Source organism: Clinocottus analis, unplaced genomic scaffold (assembly GCF_023055335.1).
Source record: "Clinocottus analis isolate CAN_PGR_092001 unplaced genomic scaffold, fCliAna1.0.p SCAF_16, whole genome shotgun sequence".
Classification (NCBI taxonomy): domain Eukaryota; kingdom Metazoa; phylum Chordata; class Actinopteri; order Perciformes; family Cottidae; genus Clinocottus; species Clinocottus analis.
In genome coordinates, this window is record NW_027175887.1 from 5,936,728 (window position 1) to 5,957,488 (window position 20,761).

General features: G+C 43.7%; 4 protein-coding genes across 6 annotated transcripts; 3 read left to right on the forward strand and 1 right to left on the reverse strand.

Annotated features, from left to right (window-relative positions):
• Positions 1-76: 76 nt before the first annotated feature.
• LOC137786223 (kelch-like protein 11) lies at positions 77-4,826 on the forward strand. 2 transcript variants are annotated; one of them, XM_068577946.1, is made up of 3 exons: positions 77-176; positions 818-1,363; positions 1,638-4,826. In XM_068577946.1, exons 1-3 carry the CDS (start codon positions 154-156, stop codon positions 3,220-3,222), a joined length of 2,154 nt encoding a protein of 717 aa, XP_068434047.1. In that variant the 5' UTR covers positions 77-153; the 3' UTR covers positions 3,223-4,826. The 2 variants fall into 2 exon arrangements, with proteins under 2 accessions (XP_068434047.1, XP_068434046.1); XM_068577945.1 differs by lacking the exon at positions 77-176 and having other exon boundaries at positions 632-1,363.
• Positions 4,827-5,474: 648 nt separating this feature from the next.
• Positions 5,475-9,192, forward strand: LOC137786236 (cytosolic 5'-nucleotidase 3-like). The gene is made up of 9 exons (XM_068577970.1): positions 5,475-5,597; positions 5,985-6,083; positions 6,164-6,233; positions 6,337-6,383; positions 7,137-7,222; positions 7,304-7,393; positions 7,498-7,660; positions 7,745-7,945; positions 8,230-9,192. Exons 1-9 carry the CDS (start codon positions 5,595-5,597, stop codon positions 8,338-8,340), a joined length of 870 nt encoding a protein of 289 aa, XP_068434071.1. The 5' UTR covers positions 5,475-5,594; the 3' UTR covers positions 8,341-9,192.
• Positions 9,193-10,602: 1,410 nt separating this feature from the next.
• Positions 10,603-14,399, reverse strand: fkbp10a (FKBP prolyl isomerase 10a). Of its 2 annotated transcripts, XM_068577951.1 has the most exons (10): positions 14,184-14,399; positions 13,367-13,512; positions 13,067-13,256; positions 12,838-12,983; positions 12,500-12,689; positions 12,271-12,416; positions 11,987-12,176; positions 11,625-11,767; positions 11,370-11,533; positions 10,603-11,268 (listed from the first exon to the last, which is right to left on the reverse strand). In XM_068577951.1, the coding sequence occupies exons 1-10, from the start codon at positions 14,378-14,380 to the stop codon at positions 11,080-11,082; spliced, it is 1,701 nt and encodes a 566-aa protein (XP_068434052.1). In that variant the 5' UTR covers positions 14,381-14,399; the 3' UTR covers positions 10,603-11,079. The 2 variants fall into 2 exon arrangements, with proteins under 2 accessions (XP_068434052.1, XP_068434053.1); XM_068577952.1 differs by lacking the exons at positions 13,367-13,512; positions 14,184-14,399 and having other exon boundaries at positions 13,062-13,203.
• Positions 14,400-16,445: 2,046 nt separating this feature from the next.
• Positions 16,446-20,667, forward strand: p3h4 (prolyl 3-hydroxylase family member 4 (inactive)). Its single transcript, XM_068577964.1, has 7 exons — positions 16,446-17,005; positions 18,031-18,180; positions 18,276-18,447; positions 18,525-18,653; positions 18,748-18,893; positions 19,288-19,371; positions 20,102-20,667. The coding sequence occupies exons 1-7, from the start codon at positions 16,565-16,567 to the stop codon at positions 20,249-20,251; spliced, it is 1,272 nt and encodes a 423-aa protein (XP_068434065.1). The 5' UTR covers positions 16,446-16,564; the 3' UTR covers positions 20,252-20,667.
• Positions 20,668-20,761: the final 94 nt, after the last annotated feature.

Here is a 20,761-nt window from a genome sequence, read left to right on the forward strand (position 1 = left end):
CTCACCATGTATTAAGCTCAGCTTAGTGGGAACTGCTGCCGCTGACGTAACGACGCGGTTACGCCTTTCAGCCACTGCGCATGTCAGCAACCCTGTCTGTTTACCAAACTGAAGCTGGTTCCATATTCGTTATTCCCAACGCTTAAATCAACTATGCTCAATGACTGTGACGCAAGGTACGTGTTTTATCTTATATGTGAACGTTAAACCGTAAAGTAATATCCAAGTCGTTATGCCGTTGTTATGTGCATGTAGCTGTGTGTGCTGTGGAATTGTGTTCATATATCACTATTTGACATGCAACTACAATTAAGATATTGTTTGCTTGCACACTTCACTAATGACACTAAAATATTGCTTTTGAAAAAGAAAACTAATGCAATTTTAATGATTTGTTTTAAGCAAACCATCTTGCTCTTGAAAGAGACAATCAGTCCTGGTTGATTTAAATATTGCAATAATAATGTGGGGTCACATAGCGAGACCTCCCACGGGCATAGTGACTTAAAGTGTCAATCAGGAAGACTTTAATTTAAATAAAACCGTTTATCCGTTGTGTAAACACAAAACATGAGCTGTACACCAATCTATAGAATCTAGACTTCAAACTGCCTAACTATGAACACAAACACATTGTTGTTCATCAATCAGATGTCACCTTAACAGACATGTGTATTGATGTGTAATCTGTGAGATCAAATCGCGGAAATGCAGTCTATGGACGTGACAGGGCCAACGTGAAACGCGCTTCGCCATCGTCCTCCGTGTTGACTCCATGTATGTGTGGCTGCGTATGTCGCCTCCTTTCCTTCACTAGTTTCCTTCATCTCCCTCCACCGCTCGGCTCCAGCGCTGGCAGCACGATGGCAGCGGCGGCCCCCAACCCGGAGGACTCCGCCAGGAGCGGCGGCGGCGGCGGCGGCGGCGGCAGCGGCAGCAGCAGCGGCAGCAGCGGCAGCAGCACGCCCAGCGCCCTCGTCGGAGACGGGGACGCGGAGGAGGCCGAGGACTTCACCTCGTCCTCCCACTGCTCGGAGCTGTCTCGGCGGCAGAACGAGCAGCGGAAGCAGGGCTTGTTCTGCGACGTGACGCTGGCCTTCAGCAGCGGGGCGGCGAGCGGGAGCGTCCAGAGTTGCGAGTTCTCGGCCCACAAGTCGGTCCTGGCTGCGGCGACCGATTACTTCCCCCCTTTGCTCGGGGGACAGTTTTCCGAGTCCTTGTCCGGTCGGGTAGAGATGAAGGAATGGAGCTCGGAACCGGGGCCTGACCCGGATACAGTGGAAAGTGTCATTCAGTTCATGTACACTGGAGAGATACGAGTTAGCACCTGCAATGTGCATGAGGTCCTGGAGCTGGCTGACAGGTACGCTATGTTTACAGTAACATTTCAGTTTGAGTGTGTCAGAGAGAGAGAGAGAGAGAAAGAGAGAGATACAGTGAGTGAGTGAGAGAGAGGGAGGGAGGGAGGATGCGAGTTGGAAAATCAAAGCAGGAGAGTCCATCTATGGCCGCTCTGTTGCCTCAACGTGCTGTTTATGTGAAGCCTGGCCGAACCAGTCGAAACAGAGTACCAGTGTGTAATAACAAAGGACTGACATCCATCCTGAACTGTATGTTCTCTGTTTGCTCAATGCTAGATTCCTCCTGCTGCAGCTGAAGGATTTCTGTGGCGAGTTCCTGAAAAAGAAGCTGAGTCTGACCAACTGTGTGGCGGTGCACAGTCTCGCCCACATGTACACCTTGGACCAGCTGGCTCTACGGGCCGCAGACATGATCCGACGCAACTTCCACAAGGTTATCCAGGACGACGAGTTCTACACGCTGCCCTTTCACCTGGTGCGCGACTGGCTGTCTGATGCGGAGATCACGGTGGATTCGGAGGAGGTGCTGTTTGAGGCCGTGGTGAAGTGGGTGCAGAAGAACCCAGAGGAGCGAGGCCGCTACTTCGAGGAGCTGTTCCGTCTCCTGAGGCTGCCGCAGATCAAGCCCACCTACCTGACCAGGGTGGTGAAAACCGAGCAGCTGGTGGCCGCCAATGAGGCCTGCCTCCGGCTGGTGTCGGAGGCGGTAGAGGGCCACGCTATTCGCTTTGAGAACCTCAAGTCAACGGATATGGAGTTCTGGTCCTCCCACATGGCCTCCTTTCAGCCGCGCTTTGGCCAGAACATGGACGTCATCATGGTAGTAGGCGGGGTGTCAGAAGGAGGGGACTACCTGAGTGAGTGCGTGGGCTACTTCATTTACGAGGACCGTTGGGTCAACCTGCCGCACATCCACAACCACCTGGACGGCCACGCTATCGCGGCCACGGAGTCCCACGTCTACGTAGCCGGCTCCATGGAACCAGGCTTCGCTAAGACAGTGGAACGTTACAACCCTAATCGCAACACCTGGGAGCAGGTGAGCAACCTGACCACGCGCAAGCACTCCTTTGGCCTCACCTGCATTAAGGATATACTGTACAGCATCGGTGGCCACGGAAACTTCAGTCCGGGTTTCAAAGACGTCAGTATATACGAGCCGGATCAGGACAAGTGGCTCAATCTGGAATCTGCCCCCAAAATCCTGCGAGACGTGAAGGCGGTGAGCGTGGAGGACCGCTACGTGTACGTCACGGCACGCACACCTGTTGACACAGATAACGAGGATGGACTGAAGACGGTGACCACTCGCTATGACACAGACAGCCGCCAGTGGCAAGATGTGGACTCCCTACCTCTTATTGACAACTACTGCATCTTCCAGATGGCTGTGGCGTCGACTAACTTCTACCACACGGCCTCCTGCTGCCCCAAGAGCTACACGGAGCGCGAGGAGGTCGCCAAGCAAAAGATCAGCCTGCGCATCTCCGATGAGATCCTGGAGAGCCTGCCCCCAGAGGTAACCAGCATCGAGGGTGCTGCCATTTGCCACTTTGATGAGGACGTCTTCATCATCGGAGGCTGGAAGAACAGTGACGATGTGGACAAGCAGTATCGCAAGGAGGCCTACCGCTACTGTGCCGAGAGGAAACGCTGGATGCTGCTGCCGCCCATGCCTCAGCCTCGCTGCCGAGCCACCGCCTGCCACGTCCGCATCCCCTATCGCTTCCTGTATGGCTGCCAGCGATACCCCATGCCACAGAACCTGGCCCGCCAGCGGGATCGCATGCAGCAGATGCAGCAACTTCACCGGCGCACACTCACCTTACGCCGGCAGCTCCAGTCACAGATAGAGTGCTGAACAGGTCGGGGGGTTCGCTTCATCGAAGAACTGCCCGGCTTTGTCCGACGACACACGCAAGCATTCCATTCCATTGTAGCCGTCTTCATCGACTCCCAACACACACACACACGCACTTCCATGTAACTCGTAATGGATCCCCTTGAGCTGAACTCCGTCCATCGGCTCTCATGCTGTGTTCTTGTTCATGGCTGATTTGCCGAAAGCCGTGAAATGTGTGGCAAGGTGGGCACTGACCCGCAGGTGGTGAGGGGAATGTAAATATGTGAATAAGAGTGTTATATAGCAGCCAACAACTGGATATCCTTTCGTCAAGTATGTTGGTTCGGATGCTGTTCATCTGTTTGTACATAAATAGGATAAAGGTGTATATGTAAACATTTACATGGGTATTTTACATTCCTTTATTGTGTGCCTGTACTCCAGGGGTGACGTGACTTTACCAATAACTGCGTTCCTACATCCAATTTAACTCGCTTTATGAAGTCTCATTCCATTTTAACACTGTGACAATCTCTTCCTGCCAGTAGAACATCGGTCCAAATGTCTTAACTCTAACTTCCATCAAAACTGCTCTTCTAGAATATTTCTGCTTGTTACTGTGCAGCCTCAACAACGAAAAAAGAATTATTTCAGAAAGGCTGTTCATCTTAAAACCGCATAGACTAGGTTACTTTAGATTGCAGTTTCCCTTCAATGGTTTATTTAATTACAATATATTTTCTGTTGCTTGGAAACTAGAATGTTTTATCCAGGTATCTGGGGAGGTGAAGTTATGAGAGAACTGTGATGTTGAAAAGATGTTATAAGATATAATAAAATTATTCCTTTGCTTTATCTTAACGTTGAACTATTCTATTTGTCCATTGCATCAAGCGCCAATAACTGGCCATAACTCAATCATTCCTTTCTTTTGCACTTTGGCAGTCTATGACTCAGTGTATATTTCCATCAATTCAAAAAAATACATATAAAATGGATATGTGTGAGTCCAAAAATGTGTATGATTTGTGTTATCAGAGCAAAGATTCTCTTCAGCTGCACTTTTTGACATTTAATTGTTTGTAAAGTCTTAAAGAAACTTAGGGATTTAAGTTGCCATTGCACTTTGACTTTGCTTATTTTATTTGTTTCATATCAGACAAGTTGATTGTATTTTGGAAAGGATTGGATTTAGCCAAGTGCGTAAGTTTTGATCTTTTAAAAAAACAAACATGTTATCATTATTCGCAGACTTGTTGCCAACATGCGGTGTCTTGTTTAACCTTGTGTTATTGTACCTAACGTACAGCTGGGTGTGTATTAGAGATTTGCTATGTTGTTCCTCCGACCCTCCTAATGGACACAGAAATTAGAATAAAAGGAATCAGACTTATAGGCAAAACAAAGAGGATTGTTATATGAATGTGTTGTGACTGACATTCAGATATTCCAGCTGTGGCAGCGCCTATTAAAGCATAAAGGTCACGGAGTGCAGAAATGATATTCATTTCCACTTTATGACTAACATAAACAGCACTGCAAATATTAAGTGGAATAAGCTTTGTAATTTGCTTTGCATTTAATAGTCTGACATGGTGTCTTTGGATGTATGATATGCTAATGTCATCACTTGCAAATAAAGTTGTTTTGTTAGTCAAATGGTTGCACACACTGTGCATTATTGCTTTTTTGGACTTCAAGAAATTACTAATCAGAACTCCTGTGTAACCTGCATCTAATAAACAACTGCAGTGTTAACTGCTTAGTCCCCACAGTTGTAGCTGTTAAAATGAGAAGCCACACGTCATGCTCCAGTGGTTACTTGGAAAAAAAGTAGGTAGGTTGCACTGACATCAGTGGTATAACTAACTTTCATTATTAAAAAGAAGTACTGTGCTTTGTTTCATTTTTTTCTTTTTAAAAACATGCAATTATCTTGGGTGGGAACCTTCGAGCATGGCCTCTGCTGAGAGGGTAGAATACTAGCGTCACACCTCAACTTATACAAGAACTGGTGCTGCATTTACGTCTAGTTTCGAACTCAAGATACTATCAACAAAAAACACTTTTTTGGTCCCAGTGAATGAATATGCAGCTTCAACTTTATGATATTTTATGTAGACGATCGTCATTCATGGTTTATAGTAAAAGTCATGTGTCTTAGTCACTGATAAAATAATTATAAATGAACTGTGTACCACTTTGCTTTGTCACTTAAAAAGAAAATCCGGACACTCTCGGCAGTCATTGAAGGCATCATCACCGCTGAAGCTTCACCCGGACGATTGAGTCGTACCAACAGGAACATTAACGAGGCACATCAACGGAAACTGAGAACTGATGATACTCATTTTGTCAACCTTACCTGAGCGGCAACATATTTAAATAAAATGGTAATTATGTGTGTTTTTTTTAAGCTTAAACGTTTAGGGGAATGCCAAGCAACCAAAAAACCGCACTCTTAAATTCAACAACAAACTTGCAAACTAGCTAGCTAGGTTAGCTGCGCGGACCTAGCTTAACTCTTGGCGTTAACGTGAGCTATTTGGGTTTTATAGCTGCAATTACTGTAAAACAAGGGATTATTATATGAATTACAGCCTCCATGTTTGGTACTGGTTGTGCGAGTAAATGATCTAAACAGTGGGTTTCAGTTTGGTGCTAGCACCTAGCTGGTTAGCTAACTGTCCAGCCAGTGGGACTGCTGTTTGATGGTTCTTTTGCACGTGTACGATATTGGAGCACCACTTTTCTTTAAGTGTCGTATTTTCAATGTTAAGATTCCAGAGTTATCCAACCCCTCCGTGTGTATGAAGGACCCTCAGAGGGTCTACGAGATACTCCAATCCATGGTGAAGGCTGGCTCCAACACCGTGCAGGTAAAACCTTACAAGTGACAATGTCTCCACAATATACATGTGTAGAGAAATACAACTTTATGTTTTCATTTTTCATCCAGGTGATCTCAGATTTTGACATGACTCTCACAAGATTTGCATACAATGGCAAAAGGTGCCCTACGTGTCACAGTAAGTCACCTGACGAGTCAGCTTTAGTTCGATGCATTTTAATTAAGGTGGGTTTTTGGTAAAACGTTGTTGTCATTGAAACTGTGTATTTTTTTTCTCTCAGATATTCTTGATAACAGCAAACTCATCTCCAATGACTGCAAAGCAGAGGTACGGTAGTAATAAGGCCTTTATGCTGAAGCAGGGTTTCTCTGTTGATACTATTGCCATTAAGTACAATTCCAATATGTTTTTCTCGTTGTGGACGCCACAACGCAGTCATCATAAACACGTTCAACTTGTTAGATCTTACAAGTGAACAGTGTTGGGGAGTAACTAGTTATACGAAACAGAGTTGTGGAATTAAGTTACAAAATACATTGTATTGTAATCAGTTGAGAAAAATATGTAATTTAATTTCAGTTATTACAAAATATTGGCAACGATATCTGAATATATTATGTATGTATGTATTTACATTTCAAAAGTAACATTCCCAACACTGCAAGGAAACTACATGTACATTTGCTTTTTTGGCAAAGTTTTAGAAATGATTATGGTTAGACTACCTACAAAAATACAATATTTAAAATGTAATTTTGGGAATCATTTATTAATTAATTTGTTCTGTCATAGATATGTAGTCTGTCTGCCGTCTAGTGAGCAATAGGAATAATGGTTCTTGTTGTGGTCTTCCTGCTCTTAAATCTTTCCTCAGTACATTTTTGTTTCTTCAATGTGCCATATTTTTTTCAAAAAGATACATATTGCTTAATACTGTTATAAGTAATTCACAAATACATTGGATATAAGCTGACAAAAAATAGAAAACTGAAAATCATGTCCAAGTCGAATTAAACTTACAGTTTTGTAGATGTGTACAAGCCATGTAAAGTTGACTGAATATTGTTCCCTGTCTTTCAGCTGAAGGGGTTGCTCAACAAATACTACCCTATAGAGGTAGACTATTCACGGTCAATAGAAGACAAACTGCCTCTTATGGTGGAGTGGTGAGTATCTAATACGGCTTTTACAAAAAAATTATGGAATATATTTCAATGTGTTTGTAAAACTGTGCTGCCCCTACGCAGGTGGACTAAAGCTCATGAAATACTGGTGCAGCAGAAGATTCGGAAAGACCTGCTGGCCATTGTGGTGCGGGAGTCCGATGCCATGCTGAGGTCAGAAAACTTGCACCTTCAGAAGACCAGAACATCTATTTGGTTTGAATGTTTAAAACATTTGGTTTTGTGTGTAATTTAATGATTATTTTATGTTTTCACAGAGAGGGCTACCAGCTCCTCTTTGACCACCTGCATGAGCACAGCATCCCACTGCTTATCTTCTCTGCTGGGATAGGAGACATCCTAGAAGAGGTTATCCGCCAGGCGGGAGTCTTCCACCCCAACGTCAAAGTCTTCTCCAACTACATGGACTTTGATGAGTCTGTGAGTAGCCATACCTCAAACCACAATGTATTGTCCACACAAGAGATTGAAACAATGTATTTGACTCCTCATGTGCTCGTTCAGGGAGTGTTGAGGGCTTTCAAGGGGGAGCTGATCCACATCTACAACAAAAGGGAAGGTGCGCTGCTCAACACTGGCCATTTCCAGGAGCTGCGTACGCGGCCCAATGTGCTCCTGCTGGGCGACTCTCTGGGAGACCTGAACATGGCTGACGGGGTGCAGGACATGGAAAACATCCTTAAGATTGGGTTCCTCAATGACAAGGTAAATGAAATATCACTCTTTGATCATCAACATGACTCACTATTGTTCACCATGATAATGTTTTAGATTTGTAGCATTTGAGCCTCACGGCGTTCCATTGACCCAGCACAGTTGCACTTTTTGCAGTTTATTTTTGACTGATGGTGCTCTCGCTGAATATGAAAAAACTTCTGTCCTCATTTGTCACTTCATTAAAAAATATGGGAATATAAGATCCAGGTTGAAAAATACCAAATTTACCACTTTAATAGTCATATTCAGGCTTTTTTTTTGTGTTTTCTCAGGTGGAGGAGAGGAAACAGTCTTACTTGGACTCATATGACATTGTGTTGGTAAAAGATGAGACCTTGGAAGTGCCCAATGCTTTACTGCTCTACCTTACTGGCAGTAAGTGAAGTGAGACTATCACAGGCCCTTTTGTATTAAACACTCCGGTCCCATCAGCTGAGCGAGGCCTCTCCTCAAGTGCCAGTTGAAAGCTTCTTTACAGCCAACTGAGAATGTTTCATGATTATTTTACAAGATTATTCACCTGTCGAGTCATTCACATCCCTTTCATTTCTGTGTTTGTACCACCGACTGACTGCAGCATGTAAAGAGTGTGTGTAGTTCTGTTTGGGGAGGAGATTAGAAGGGAAATAAAAACGCACAACTTTAAGGCCAGCACTTAACTTGGCATCTGGTTTGAAACTGGTTTGCAGCCTTTTACAAAGTTTTTTTTAAGTTTATTTCCATCTTATTTGAACTAGAAACCTGACGTTTTTAATAGGTTCAACGTTTTCTTACAGCGTCAACTCTTACAGGTTGTGGCCATGTTGTCTAGCATAGTGCACAGGTTCTAGTTTTTATGAGAAAATTGGTTTTTAATGTTACAAAGTGGTGAACTATGATGCATGACTTTTTAAGAGAAAAAAACAGATGGGGGGGAAAAAGGTATAATTCAGTGAGAAGCCAAGTTATTTTGCAAAAACTAACTTCTCAAATGTTGCAGTATTACAAAGAAAAACAAACTAATAGGATTTTTTTTTTATAACTGTTAGTATTTAACAGGTTTTGAAAAAGTTTGATTTGAAAGACTAACTTTCCACATTAACAAACAAGTTAATAAAACAATATCCAAAAAGGCCTTTTTTTTAATTTGCAGACTGCGTGCCATGTACATGCATTTTTTGGGTCTCCTTTTGTCTAAACTCGAAACCGCTTCATATGTTCTTACTTGTCTCAAATAAAATCTGTTTCCACCTGTTCATTAACATCATGTTTTATTATGTTTTCGGGTTATTTGTCCATTGCTCTGTCCCCTTCTCGGTAACGTGTCATCGCAGTCAACGCTTTGAGAGAACTTTCTAAAAATATGGTGTCAAACATCTACTCAGACACAACGAAGATTAGAATTTGGTCGTCAAAGGTCACCGACCTTATGATAAATTGATAAATTAATGAGGTTTTGGACCAACATGAATGTAAACTGCGAATGAGGTGAAGACATACAACCATGAACCGGCTTTTCTTGTTAGAAATATTTTAAACTGCTGTTCAGGTTTATAGTTTTAGTTCGAATTTTATGATTTTGGATACAAAGATGCAGTTTCAAGAATTTTATTTCACGGATACTTTATGAGATAAGACTTTGAGATGTGCATAAACGCATCATTTTTTATTAAAAACAATAAGAAATGGCCTTGATATTTTACTTACAATTCATTTTACTGTATAGCTTTGGAGAAAAGTGACTTCAAAGTCAGCTTCAATGACATGATATTCATAATGTCACAATTTCCAATATTGAAACAGCTATAAAAACAGATCCCTAAATTTGTAAAGTAAACTTACACTGCAGCCTTGTTCATGATGACCTCTGCCATGCACATGTACATGGCCATGAGATTTTACTAATAAAATTGTGTCAAAGGATACCGGTGCTTTAAAATACACACCATGCACTGTGAAAGTAGCCTCTACAGTGTTGTGACAATGTGTGTGAGATTGTGTTGCGTTTGTCTAATGTGTGAACCACCCGCCAAGCGGCCAAAGATATATTACATCGATAAACTTTAGCGCTGCCATAGAAAATGAATGGAGGCTCCGTTTAGGGCCTTTCTTTTTTCAAAAGAAATACAAATTTGAAAGCTTCAGGGCAGCCAGATTACTTGAGGCTAGATTGAGAGTCCATGCAGGTTGTCTTTCTTGTTTATTCCATCTTCCAGTAGAACCTACTCAAGCAACTAATACATGACAAAGCCAGGAGAACTAAGATAGTGAGTCTGTAAGGGTGGAGATTGGGATTGGGCCATAGACTGTATGCAGCCCGAATCCACCAACGCCAGATGTGTACCCCCCATGTAGCCCTCCTGTTACGCCGCTCCTGGACCTTTACCCCGAATACCTTCCAAATCTACTCACGTTTTTTGCTTTCTGATCTGAGCCGTTATCAGGATTACACTTTCAATAACTGCTAACTAACTAAATGGTTAACAATTGTTAATTATACAAAAGACATACAATCTACAAGAGTTTTCTGATCCAACACAACTGTTGATTTGGTTGAGTGAATACATTTTTTTTCCTCATTAAAATGTAGTTTATTGAATTAAAGTCTACCAAACTAATTCACTGGCACATGTCTGTACATTGGAAGTGTGGAAGAAATAAAAGGTGTTGTCATAAGTTTTTCTATAAAACTGTTTATTTTAACAAATTTTTACATGATTTTATATAATACATCTTCTAATATTGTACAAACTAGCCACTCCCAATACACTGTACAACCAATGTTTTTTACCATCATATTTATATGAGGCACTGCATTGACTACTCATTTTATAAAGTCATATTTTGGAAGAAGGGCCCAGCCCAAATGCGTGCATATAGTTCAATATAAATCTTTGTGCCTTTTTCAACATGAGGCAATTTCAAGACAAAACATTTTTCCTTCTTTCACATTTTTCAAACAGTTGCCTTTGCACGATATATTCAAATAGAATCTAGCAAAATAAACCGCTTGGCTGCTTCCAATAAAAGGCTCAACAATGTTTCAGACTGAGACATTTTTTTGGAATAGGTGCAAACCACTTAAATGACCGTATAACCCCAGCCACTGCACGCTGGTTCCTTACATATTGTACATTTCCCCTTTACAGCTCGTCTCGTCTCGCCTGTTCAGGCTTGTCATCCACCTGAGGCTCTAGTTCCTTTTCTACAATCTTCCCATCTTTATTGTGGTCCTGGTTGTTGAACATGTCCTTAATGATGCTATCGGCATCGATCCCTGGTCGAAGACGACCTTTGCCCTCTTCAACTTGTCGCATGATGAAGGCAGAAAACTGGAGAGAATAGGAGATGGGGGTCGCACTGTTAAAAGCTGTTTCCCTGCTGATGCATTGAACAGGAAGGTAGTAAGACTGGACCGAGCTTGTGGGCTTACCTCCTCTAGTGGTACCTCTTTGTCACCATTGAGGTCCATAGCAGGAAAGAGGGGATCCGGGCCGTCTCCCAGCCACACAAACATGTAGCCGTCAGGCACACCCTTCTTCAGCTCCACTAACTCCAGCTCAAAGAAGAGCACTGCACTCATGGGAACTTCTCCAGCTGGGGGGCACCAACACAAAGAAAAAATATGATGATTCAGGTCAAATTAAAGTGTGTTCAGAGAACAACCTGAGAAGTGCCAGTGACTGACCTCCATTTTCACCATGGCCCCAGTGTGGTGGAACGACCACCTCCCTCTTCTCGCCCACACACATGCCACCCAAACCTTTCTCAAGACCAGGGATCACCTTGTCCGCTCCGAGAGTCGTGATGGAAGGTGCGTCGTATTGGTCCCTGGAAATGGACACATAACCTGTTAAAACACTTTATTTGTGGCCTTATTCCATATCAACACCTCGGAACATGCAGGCATATTTGTCGTCGTCATGGACTCGTAAATTGGTGTTATATCTGCAATTTTAGGCCCACTGAAACGTGTCAGACAAGAAGCCCTCGTGTGATTGCATGCATAAAGCAGGAGGAAGGGGATGCAGTGTGGCAGAGAGCGCTCACGAGGAATACAGCAAGGTGCCGTCCATCAAGGAGCAATTGTAACGATACTGAATCAAATCGTCCGCTTCACTGGTCACTTTGCAGTCATGAGGCTTGTGAGTAACTTTAATATCGACTGGGTCTTTGGGGTTGTGGAAATCAATGACGTGTATGTCAAAGACCAGCACAGCTGAGCCTGGAATGAGGTCTCCTACAGCGAGAGAACAAATAAATGAACAAGACGAAGTGGTTAGTCGGCCTCTTCCAAGGGTTTTCTGAACTTCCTGAATGCCTTAGTGACTCACCAACTCCCGCCTCGCCATACGCCAAGTGAGGTGGGATGATAATCTTTCTCTTCTCTCCGATGCACAGACCTTGCAGGGCTTTGTCCATCCCTTGGATCACTTTTCCCATGTTGATGTACGTGTTGTAGGTGCTGTTTCGCTTGTAGCTGTCAAGAAAAGCGTTGAACAGTTAAAACGCTGCCGATATGTTTTGCCGCTTTTTATGCAAATGGGGGCATCTCGGGTTCACCTCGAGTCAAAGGCCGTGCCATCCAGGAAGGTGCCGTTGTAGTGGTAGCGGATGTAATCTCCAGTCACCGTCCTGCGGGTGCAGCCTTCAGGCACCTCCTTCACCTCCACCATCAGATCATCTTTGGGGTTGAAAACGTCAACCAACAGCACCTCAAACACCAGCGTAGCCTGCGGAGGGATCCGAGTTCCTGGTAGGACAAGAATAACACTTTGAGAAGGTCTACATGTCCATGCCAGCCAACTATATTTTACCGTGAAGCAAACTCTCTGGAACTGCATATTTTGGTATTTGAAATGATTCGGCATTCAGTCTCCCTGAACATTGTTAGGTTGTACCATGGCCAGTCTCTCCATACGCCAGGAAGGGTGGGACGATGATGATCCTTCTCTCCCCAACGCACATGCCCAGAAGACCCTCGTCCATGCCTTTGATGAGGTCGCCTTGTCCCAAGTAGGTGTCATAGGTTGCATTCCTGGAGTAACTACATCGGACACAAAGTGTTGAGAAGCACAGAAAGCAACAAGAGCTTTCTTCATGTCGATAAATAACCTAAGCTCACCTCACCTGGAGTCGAAAGCTGCACCAGACAGCAGCGTGCCATTATAGTGGTAGCGGATGAAGTCCGAGGCCATGGCGGTGCGGAGGCAGCTGGGAGGTTTGTGGAGTGTGCGGATCTCGATCTCGTCCTCAGTGTTCCATATGTCCAGCAGGAGAACGTCATACACCAGCACGGCGTCAGGAGGAACTACACCGCCTGAAGGACAGACCACACAGAGTGGAATAAACCAACACAGATAATGTGTCAAAGCTACACCTTCTCTCCGCCTCCCCCTCCCCCATCATTAGTGTCCCATTTGTCTGCACCTGTTCCGATACTTCCATAGGCCAGGTGTGGGGGGATTGTGATCCTCCTTTGTTCGTTGACACACATGCCCTGAAGACCGCGGTCCATCCCCGTGATGAGTCTGCCCAGGCCGACCTGGCTGATGAAGGCTTTGCCTCGGTCATGACTGTGGACATTAAGGGAGATGTGGATAAGAGTCGAGAAGGTAGAGGTGCCAAAACATGCGGTGACACAAGAAAATGAACTGAAGAGGAGGATGGTGCCATGGAAATGTTACTGTGCTATAAAAATCTGAATCCTCCCACATCAGTGGTGTTATTTAAAAAGAACATTATTTCTTTCTTGGCTTCTTTATTATCAGCCATTTATTTTGCAAAACCTGGGGAGGTAGTTTGATAATTGCCAACCAATATCACCTTGTCTCTGCCACAGTACATTTTTGGGTACTAAATAAATGCTAAACTACCATTCCTCTATTGTCTGCAATGGCGTTTGACACGTCTGCACGTTATCTCAGCCCGTTTAAATTGTCTTTGAATTCCTGTAGTGCCTTTGCTTACAGGGTTGATGCTGATTGGCGCCACTGAATATTCATTCTTATTGGGTTTTGCACCATTTTAACAACTTGAAATAATATTCCTGCAAGAGGCAGACCTATATTGTTATACGCTTGTATGAGAGTTATATTTTCGGTATATATACACATATATGTTTTACCGCAGGTCGTTCTTAACTTTAAACATAAAAGCCAACATTTCCGGAGAGAGACACAAACCAGCTGAATGAGCGCAGTCTACATGAATTGTAAGGAAACGGAGCATCTCGCCGTTACTTCACCTGGAGTCAAACTTCTTCCCGTCTGCATGAAAGGTACCGTTAAAATGATAACGGATGAAGTCCTCTGTTTGCACCTCTCGGGGACAAACTTTAGGAATCTCGTACCGATCGACCACAACATCCACTAACTGCGCCGCGTTGCAATTCACAAGGACCTCATGGAGGCAGAATGCAAGCGTTAACATTGTCAGAGCCATTTGGAGAGTTGTGACAATATACGTGCGGAAGCTTTGTGGAGGAGCGACGAGCCTCAAGGAATGAAGAGAGTAATGTGAGAGAAGTCTGTGGCGATGTATTTAAGCACCTGGAGTGAGAGAGGGAGTACTTCCGCTTACGATTACAAAATAAAGTCCTTGACTAGTTCACAATTTTTCATCATGCGCCATTTCAAATTCCCCACACATTATTTTTTATGACATTGTACTCTATTTTATGAGATACTATTCTATGACATTTGTAGATCATAAATATGTATTTTACTTCAGAATCAGCTTTAGTGGCCATGTGTGTGTAAACACATGTGTTTACACGTTGCTCTTACACACGATATACAATAAACAAGATAAATATATTAAAAAAATACATGAGCTATAGGCTGACAATTGATCAACTTCGTTGTAGTGTCGAGGAGCAGTATCGTGGACTACAAATAGGATACAGCAGGCCGAAATCGGACACTTTGACGACACTATAACCAATAGTTTTCAGGGATTCTGTCTACACATCTGACCCCACATATCCATCCATTCAACCCAGACCTCAAGAAACTCTTCATCGTCTGTCATCATAAAGCACCAGCACGTTTCTGCTTCAAAAAAGTCAACATGATGTACAATCTGACGTTACTTAAATAGAAAAACAATCCTTAATTTACAAAAGAATGGCTATTTTGAAATAAAAAGAAAGATACATTTGTGCTTTTATTTTGAACGGGAAGTCGACCAAGCTTCCGGCCATGCTCTGTCTCTCCGGAGAGCGGCGGGGGGCGTGGCCCTGCTCCCCACCCACTTTTTAATGGAATTCTGCAAACGTGTAATGCCTGGCCCAGAGGCCACGGTTTCAGTCACGTTTGGGATGAGATGAAAATTATAACGTAATTACGTAATTACCCATAACCTGAAGTTATGTCTTGGTGTCACAATAATGTATCAGGGCCGTTGCCTGTGTTGCTATATTAAAACGACACACATGATTACTTTTCAAACTTAACTGTCTGGTAAAAAACAAACAAACAGAGGTATTAATATTCTGCTCTATCAAAATAAGTCTGAGTTTTATAACATTATATGAACGTGAAATGTTATTGATATTGCAGGCACAGCGGCTATTTTCTTTTCCTCCCAGAATGGTGTCAAACTGTGCAAATTATTTTTTTCATGGCTCACCAGCCCAAGTCTCAGCTTGTCAGTTTGCTCGGAATATAGTTAGCCAAGCAGACAACTATTCAGTCACTAAGTTTTAAGAAGACATCATTAGTCAAGAGGTTGAGACCTGGAAGCAACATTATCTAAACATATTTTTTTTTAAAAAGACAAAAAAACATTAATGTCACTGTTAATACGTTACATTTTTGTTCATGGGTCTGTTGTGTACTTGACACCAGAACACAGAGAGGACAACGGGACCCTCTGGCCTTTCCTCAAGTCCAACTCTCGTCTGTGTCAAGCCAGCCAGAGTGATCACCATTTACACCGGAAGTGGCTTATTCTTCAAGGTAAGTGTCACGAGTTGCATTTGGCAGCTGTAAACTTGTTGATTGAGCTCTATATATTACATTTATTTAACAAGTAAAAACTCCCCACAGTTGCCATAGCATGTAATTGTATTATATGTATCTTCTGCCACAAAACATAACCTTTCTTACAGGAACATGCATACAAATGTTTTGGTGTGTGTGTGTGTTTTTAATACAACAACAACAACAACAACACGTGTCAATCTGCAGCTATTGCATATGTGGATGCAACACACACACAGACATTACTTGAGTAATATGCAATGTAACTCAAAACAATGGATTACAGACATGTTGTTCTTCGTGTTTCATTTGTTTATATTTGACTACATTTGTGTACTAAATGGGGGGACACACCTTCAAAACAATACAGCACAATTAGAAGGATGACTAAATATAATATAACATACATGTGGAATCAAAATAAATAGGCTCCACCTAAAGAAGACCAGAAGAGCAATCGCAACAAAGAAGAAGGGCTTTTATTTTGAAAGTCTTAACCCGCGGTTCTTGTCTTTAGCATCTTAATGGACGCGACTTCCCCAGCCTACGTGCAAGCAGTCATGAGTTTCCCCAAGTAAAGAAAGATAGTTTCCTGCTCCAGTCAAAACAAGAACTCTGCCGCTCAGAGCCGGTTGACGTCACGATGCTCCTGAGAAGCTTGTGTCTGGCCCTCCTCATCCCGGCCGTGGTGGAGGCGCAGTATGAGAAGTACAGCTTTCAAACTTTCCCCCTGAAGGACATCATGCCGCTGGACTCTTCCTACAACTACGCGCTGGAGCAGTACGCGGCGGAGAACTGGGCAGAGAGCATCAAGTTCCTGGAGCTCAGCCTGCGTCTCCACCGGCTGCTGCGGGACAGCGAGGCGCTCTGCGGCCGCAACTGCAGCGCCGTGAGCCGGGACAACAGCACCCTGTTCGCCGACAGCAGCCTCCGCGTCGTGCGCCACATCCTCCTGCGGGCTGCGTGCCTTAAAAAGTGCAAGGCGGATTTCCCCGTGTTTAACATGTCATATCCGAATCGTGATTTACTGGAGGCGTTCGAGAAAAGGGTCCCGTATCGGTACATCCAGTATGCGCACTTCAAGGTGAGACCGGCGCGTCGGGTTTGGAGGTTCATGTGCCCAAAGGGGGCGAACGTAAATGTAGGCCGTTACCACTGAGCTGTGCGGTCACACCAAATGGTTCGCAAAGTCCACCAGTGATCATGTTATAGATATGTCATATGGGACTTAAGCTATTGCAGTATTCCTGTATTCCACTATGTGCATTAACACAGGAGCATGTACAGCAGGCTGTATGTGTATTCAGCGTGTGCGTAAAAGGAAAAAATAACTAAAGTATCTGCAGTCGGTTTCTCGAGGCTCATCGATATTTGTAGTCGGCGAGACGTGCGCTGGTTCCCCTCCCGCTTCATTTCGTCCTCCTGCAGCCCCAGCAGAGCGTGTGCCACGTCTCTTCCACTGTTCCCCTGAAACAATCCCCCCATTCTCCTCTGTCAGCCAGGTGGATGGGAACTAGGTACGAGGCAAAACCGCTGAGCTCATTATTTTTGTTGCAACATCTTTTAGTTAACACATACGGTGTGTAAAGACCCCCTCGCTATTATAATTCAGAGATTGTGTATCATTCATTATATTGGTGTAATATGCAAAGCAACCCCTTCAACTGCTGGTACTGCGTAGGTGTGTCTGGTCTAAGGAAATCAAAGCTCCCAATCTGGTGCTCAAGCAGCCGCCCAGATCAACAAACATGCTTTTAAAGATGCTTACCAGATTGGACCATGAATACACACAATTATCAGCATCAAAAGGTGGATCTCTCCTCTTCTTTGAGGAGGCGAGTGGGAAGTGAAATGTGTTTTTTACATTTAGTTTTTTGCCTTGGCTTTAGTTTTCTATTCACTGACTCATCAATTCTGTATATTCTAACATCAGTGGTCTACATATGTCAGTAGTTGTTGCAGCAAAGGGGTCAGAGGTCACGTTGGAAGAATGTTTATAGCAGGAGCTGCTGTTTCTCTTCATGCCAGTGAGAGAGATCGTGTCTCTTATTTCAAAAATCCCCTCCAAAATACTGGGATATTCATTAAAAAGCTTCTATTCTTCCTCAGCTTGACAACTTGGAGAAGGCTGTGTCGGCGGCTCACACCTTCCTGAAGAAGAACCCAACGGATTCCTATTTGACGAAGAACATGAAGTACTACAAGACTCTGTTTGATGTGGAAGAATATCTAATCGACCACGAGGAGCAGCCGTATGAGGTTTGTAGGATAAACGCCGCCGATGTCACTCGACTCAAATGAAACACATGCTTAACTATTCAAAGTTGTACAAAACGCATCTCTTTGTAATCCAGAGTGTTTTCCTGAAGAGTGTGACGCTTTACAACAACGGAGACTTCAGCAACAGCGCCCGAAACATGGAGCAGGCCATCACACGTTACTTTGAAATACACAGTCTCTGCTTGGCAGGCTGCGAAGGCTCGTATGAGATCTTAGAGTTCAAAGACTTCTATCCCACCTTGGCAGGTAATAAGGGAGCAATGCAACGTCTGTTTGGGGTTACTGTGCTTTTGAGATAAGAAAATAACATGCCGTTCCCTCAGATCTCTACACAGACGCGTTGAAATGTAAGGTGAAATGTGAGGAGAACCTGACACCCAACGTTGGAGGCTTCTTTGTGGAGAAGTTTGTAGCCACCATGTATCACTACCTCCAGTTTTCCTATTATAAATGTAAGAAGTGTGACAAAGGCTCTGGATTCAGGCTTTTGACAACAACACAGCCTTAGGGTTTTTTTCACATGTATGACTTTGTGATCCTCTCCAGTGAATGACGTAAAGAGTGCTGCTCCGTGTGCAGCCAGTTACATGCTGTTTGACCGCAAAGACCAGGTGATGCAGCAAAACATAGCGTACTACCGCTTCTACCGGGAGCAGTGGGGACTTGAGGAAGTGGACTTTCAGCCTCGGCCTGTGAGTGAAACAAAGACCTCGTCGCGATTCCCTTCTGGTACTTCCTGGGATTTGGTGGTTGAACCAGAGGCAGAGGAGGGTGTTAACATATTTCACACTGCTTTTACTAAACCAAAGCAGGAAAACTGGAGCATGAAGCGGTCTTGGCATGGACATTAACACAATCTCAGGGTGGTAATTAGAAAGCCATGTACTCTCGTAAAGGCCGACTTGTTTTCCCATCTTTTTTTCTTGTATTGGAGTCGTCTGCAGCTGCAGTGGACCAGCTCTGTTTGTAAAACGCCTTGGCTTTCTGAAGTAAACAAAAGCACAACAGGTCAAATTTGTTGCTTCGTGCCAAGCTATAAAACAGGCTTGTTCTTGCCTGCTACTTTATGCCACTTTTGTTTTTCAGGAGGCTTTGAAGTACTTTAACGAGACAACCAAGCAGAAAGAGATGCTGGAGTTTGCACTGAACTACCTACAAATTGAAGATGAGGTATGTTGTTGTACAGTTGATGTTGGAAAATTAGACATTTTAGCATCAGTATTGCTATAGTCTGCCAGTTAGAAAAAAAGTCACATTCTAGACACCCCAAACTAGACATGTTTATTTTATATTTTTACTTACTCCAAGTATGGTTATCTCGCTATGTTGATTTTATGTGATGAGGTTTTCAGATATCAGATATTTTCTGTCGAATCGCACCAATTCAACTTCATCAACCTCCAGTGTGCTCCAGACAAATCCTCAGCAGATAAAACCTAAACTGTCTGCATGACCAGACAAGCCTTGTTTGCCGAAGTACAAATTCCTTTTCCTTTAAGTATCAAATATTATAAAATATGTTTGGGGGAATTTAACCTCTCTCTTGCCTCGCACACTAAGCGCAAGCTGCTGTTGAGGTTTTGGAAAGAACAAAGTCTGAGAGGATGAAAGGGAGAGGAAGAGGGGATGAAGGCGGCGGAAGAGAAAGCAGAGGGGGGGCTGTGTTTTCCGCCAGCAGCGTGTGGTATGTGGCTGGGAGGTGTTGGCCACTGAGGCTGTGCCACATCATTATACTCAGGTCAGCCCCTCCCATACACACACTGCCTGGACCTAAACGCTGACGAGGAGGACTGAGAGAGAGTTGAGGCTGAATTATAGGGTGCACAAGTGAGAGATTTACAGACATAAAAAAAAAAAGGATGCATTTTGCCAGAGTAAAATATGTTGTGTTCCCTTTAAGGGCGTGGTGGGTCCAGAAGAAACGGCCTCTTCTCGCACAGAGCATTCTGACACAGAGTTCGAGGGTATGGGCGACTACGAGGAGTCCTTCCTGGCTGAATGGTGGCAAGAACCCAAAACTAAGTCGGACGCTGGACAGGTCGTAGACTGACATGTGTCCTCGTCTCCTGAGCGACATGCCAAAGAGTGTCGACCTCTCCGCAGACTCACATCGACATTCCCAACAGTATTCAGCAGAAAGATAACACATCATCGGTGTACTCCCCCCCCCTCCAGCAAAAGGATGAAATGATTAAGTCATCCGTCGTGTTGATCCAGATCAGAGATCGACATATTCTGTTTTGGCTGCCATCAGCCTTTTAAAACCTTCATGTGTATTGTCATGCCAGTACTTGCTATTGACTTTTCTACAGTTTTTATTGAGTTTTTATTTAATGACAGCTGAATGCCTCTGTGCCGTGTGATAAGGAAGATATCTGACCGATTTGTCAACGACAAATTGGGTCGTTGATGTAATAATTTGCTCATAATTAAAGTAATATTTTAATATACTTTTTTGTCGTTGTCACTTAATATCAATAGGATCATGGACGAGGCACAACATCCTATTTGATTGCTGTAATGTTCATTTGATTCAGTGATTCATTTGGAGAATGGAATA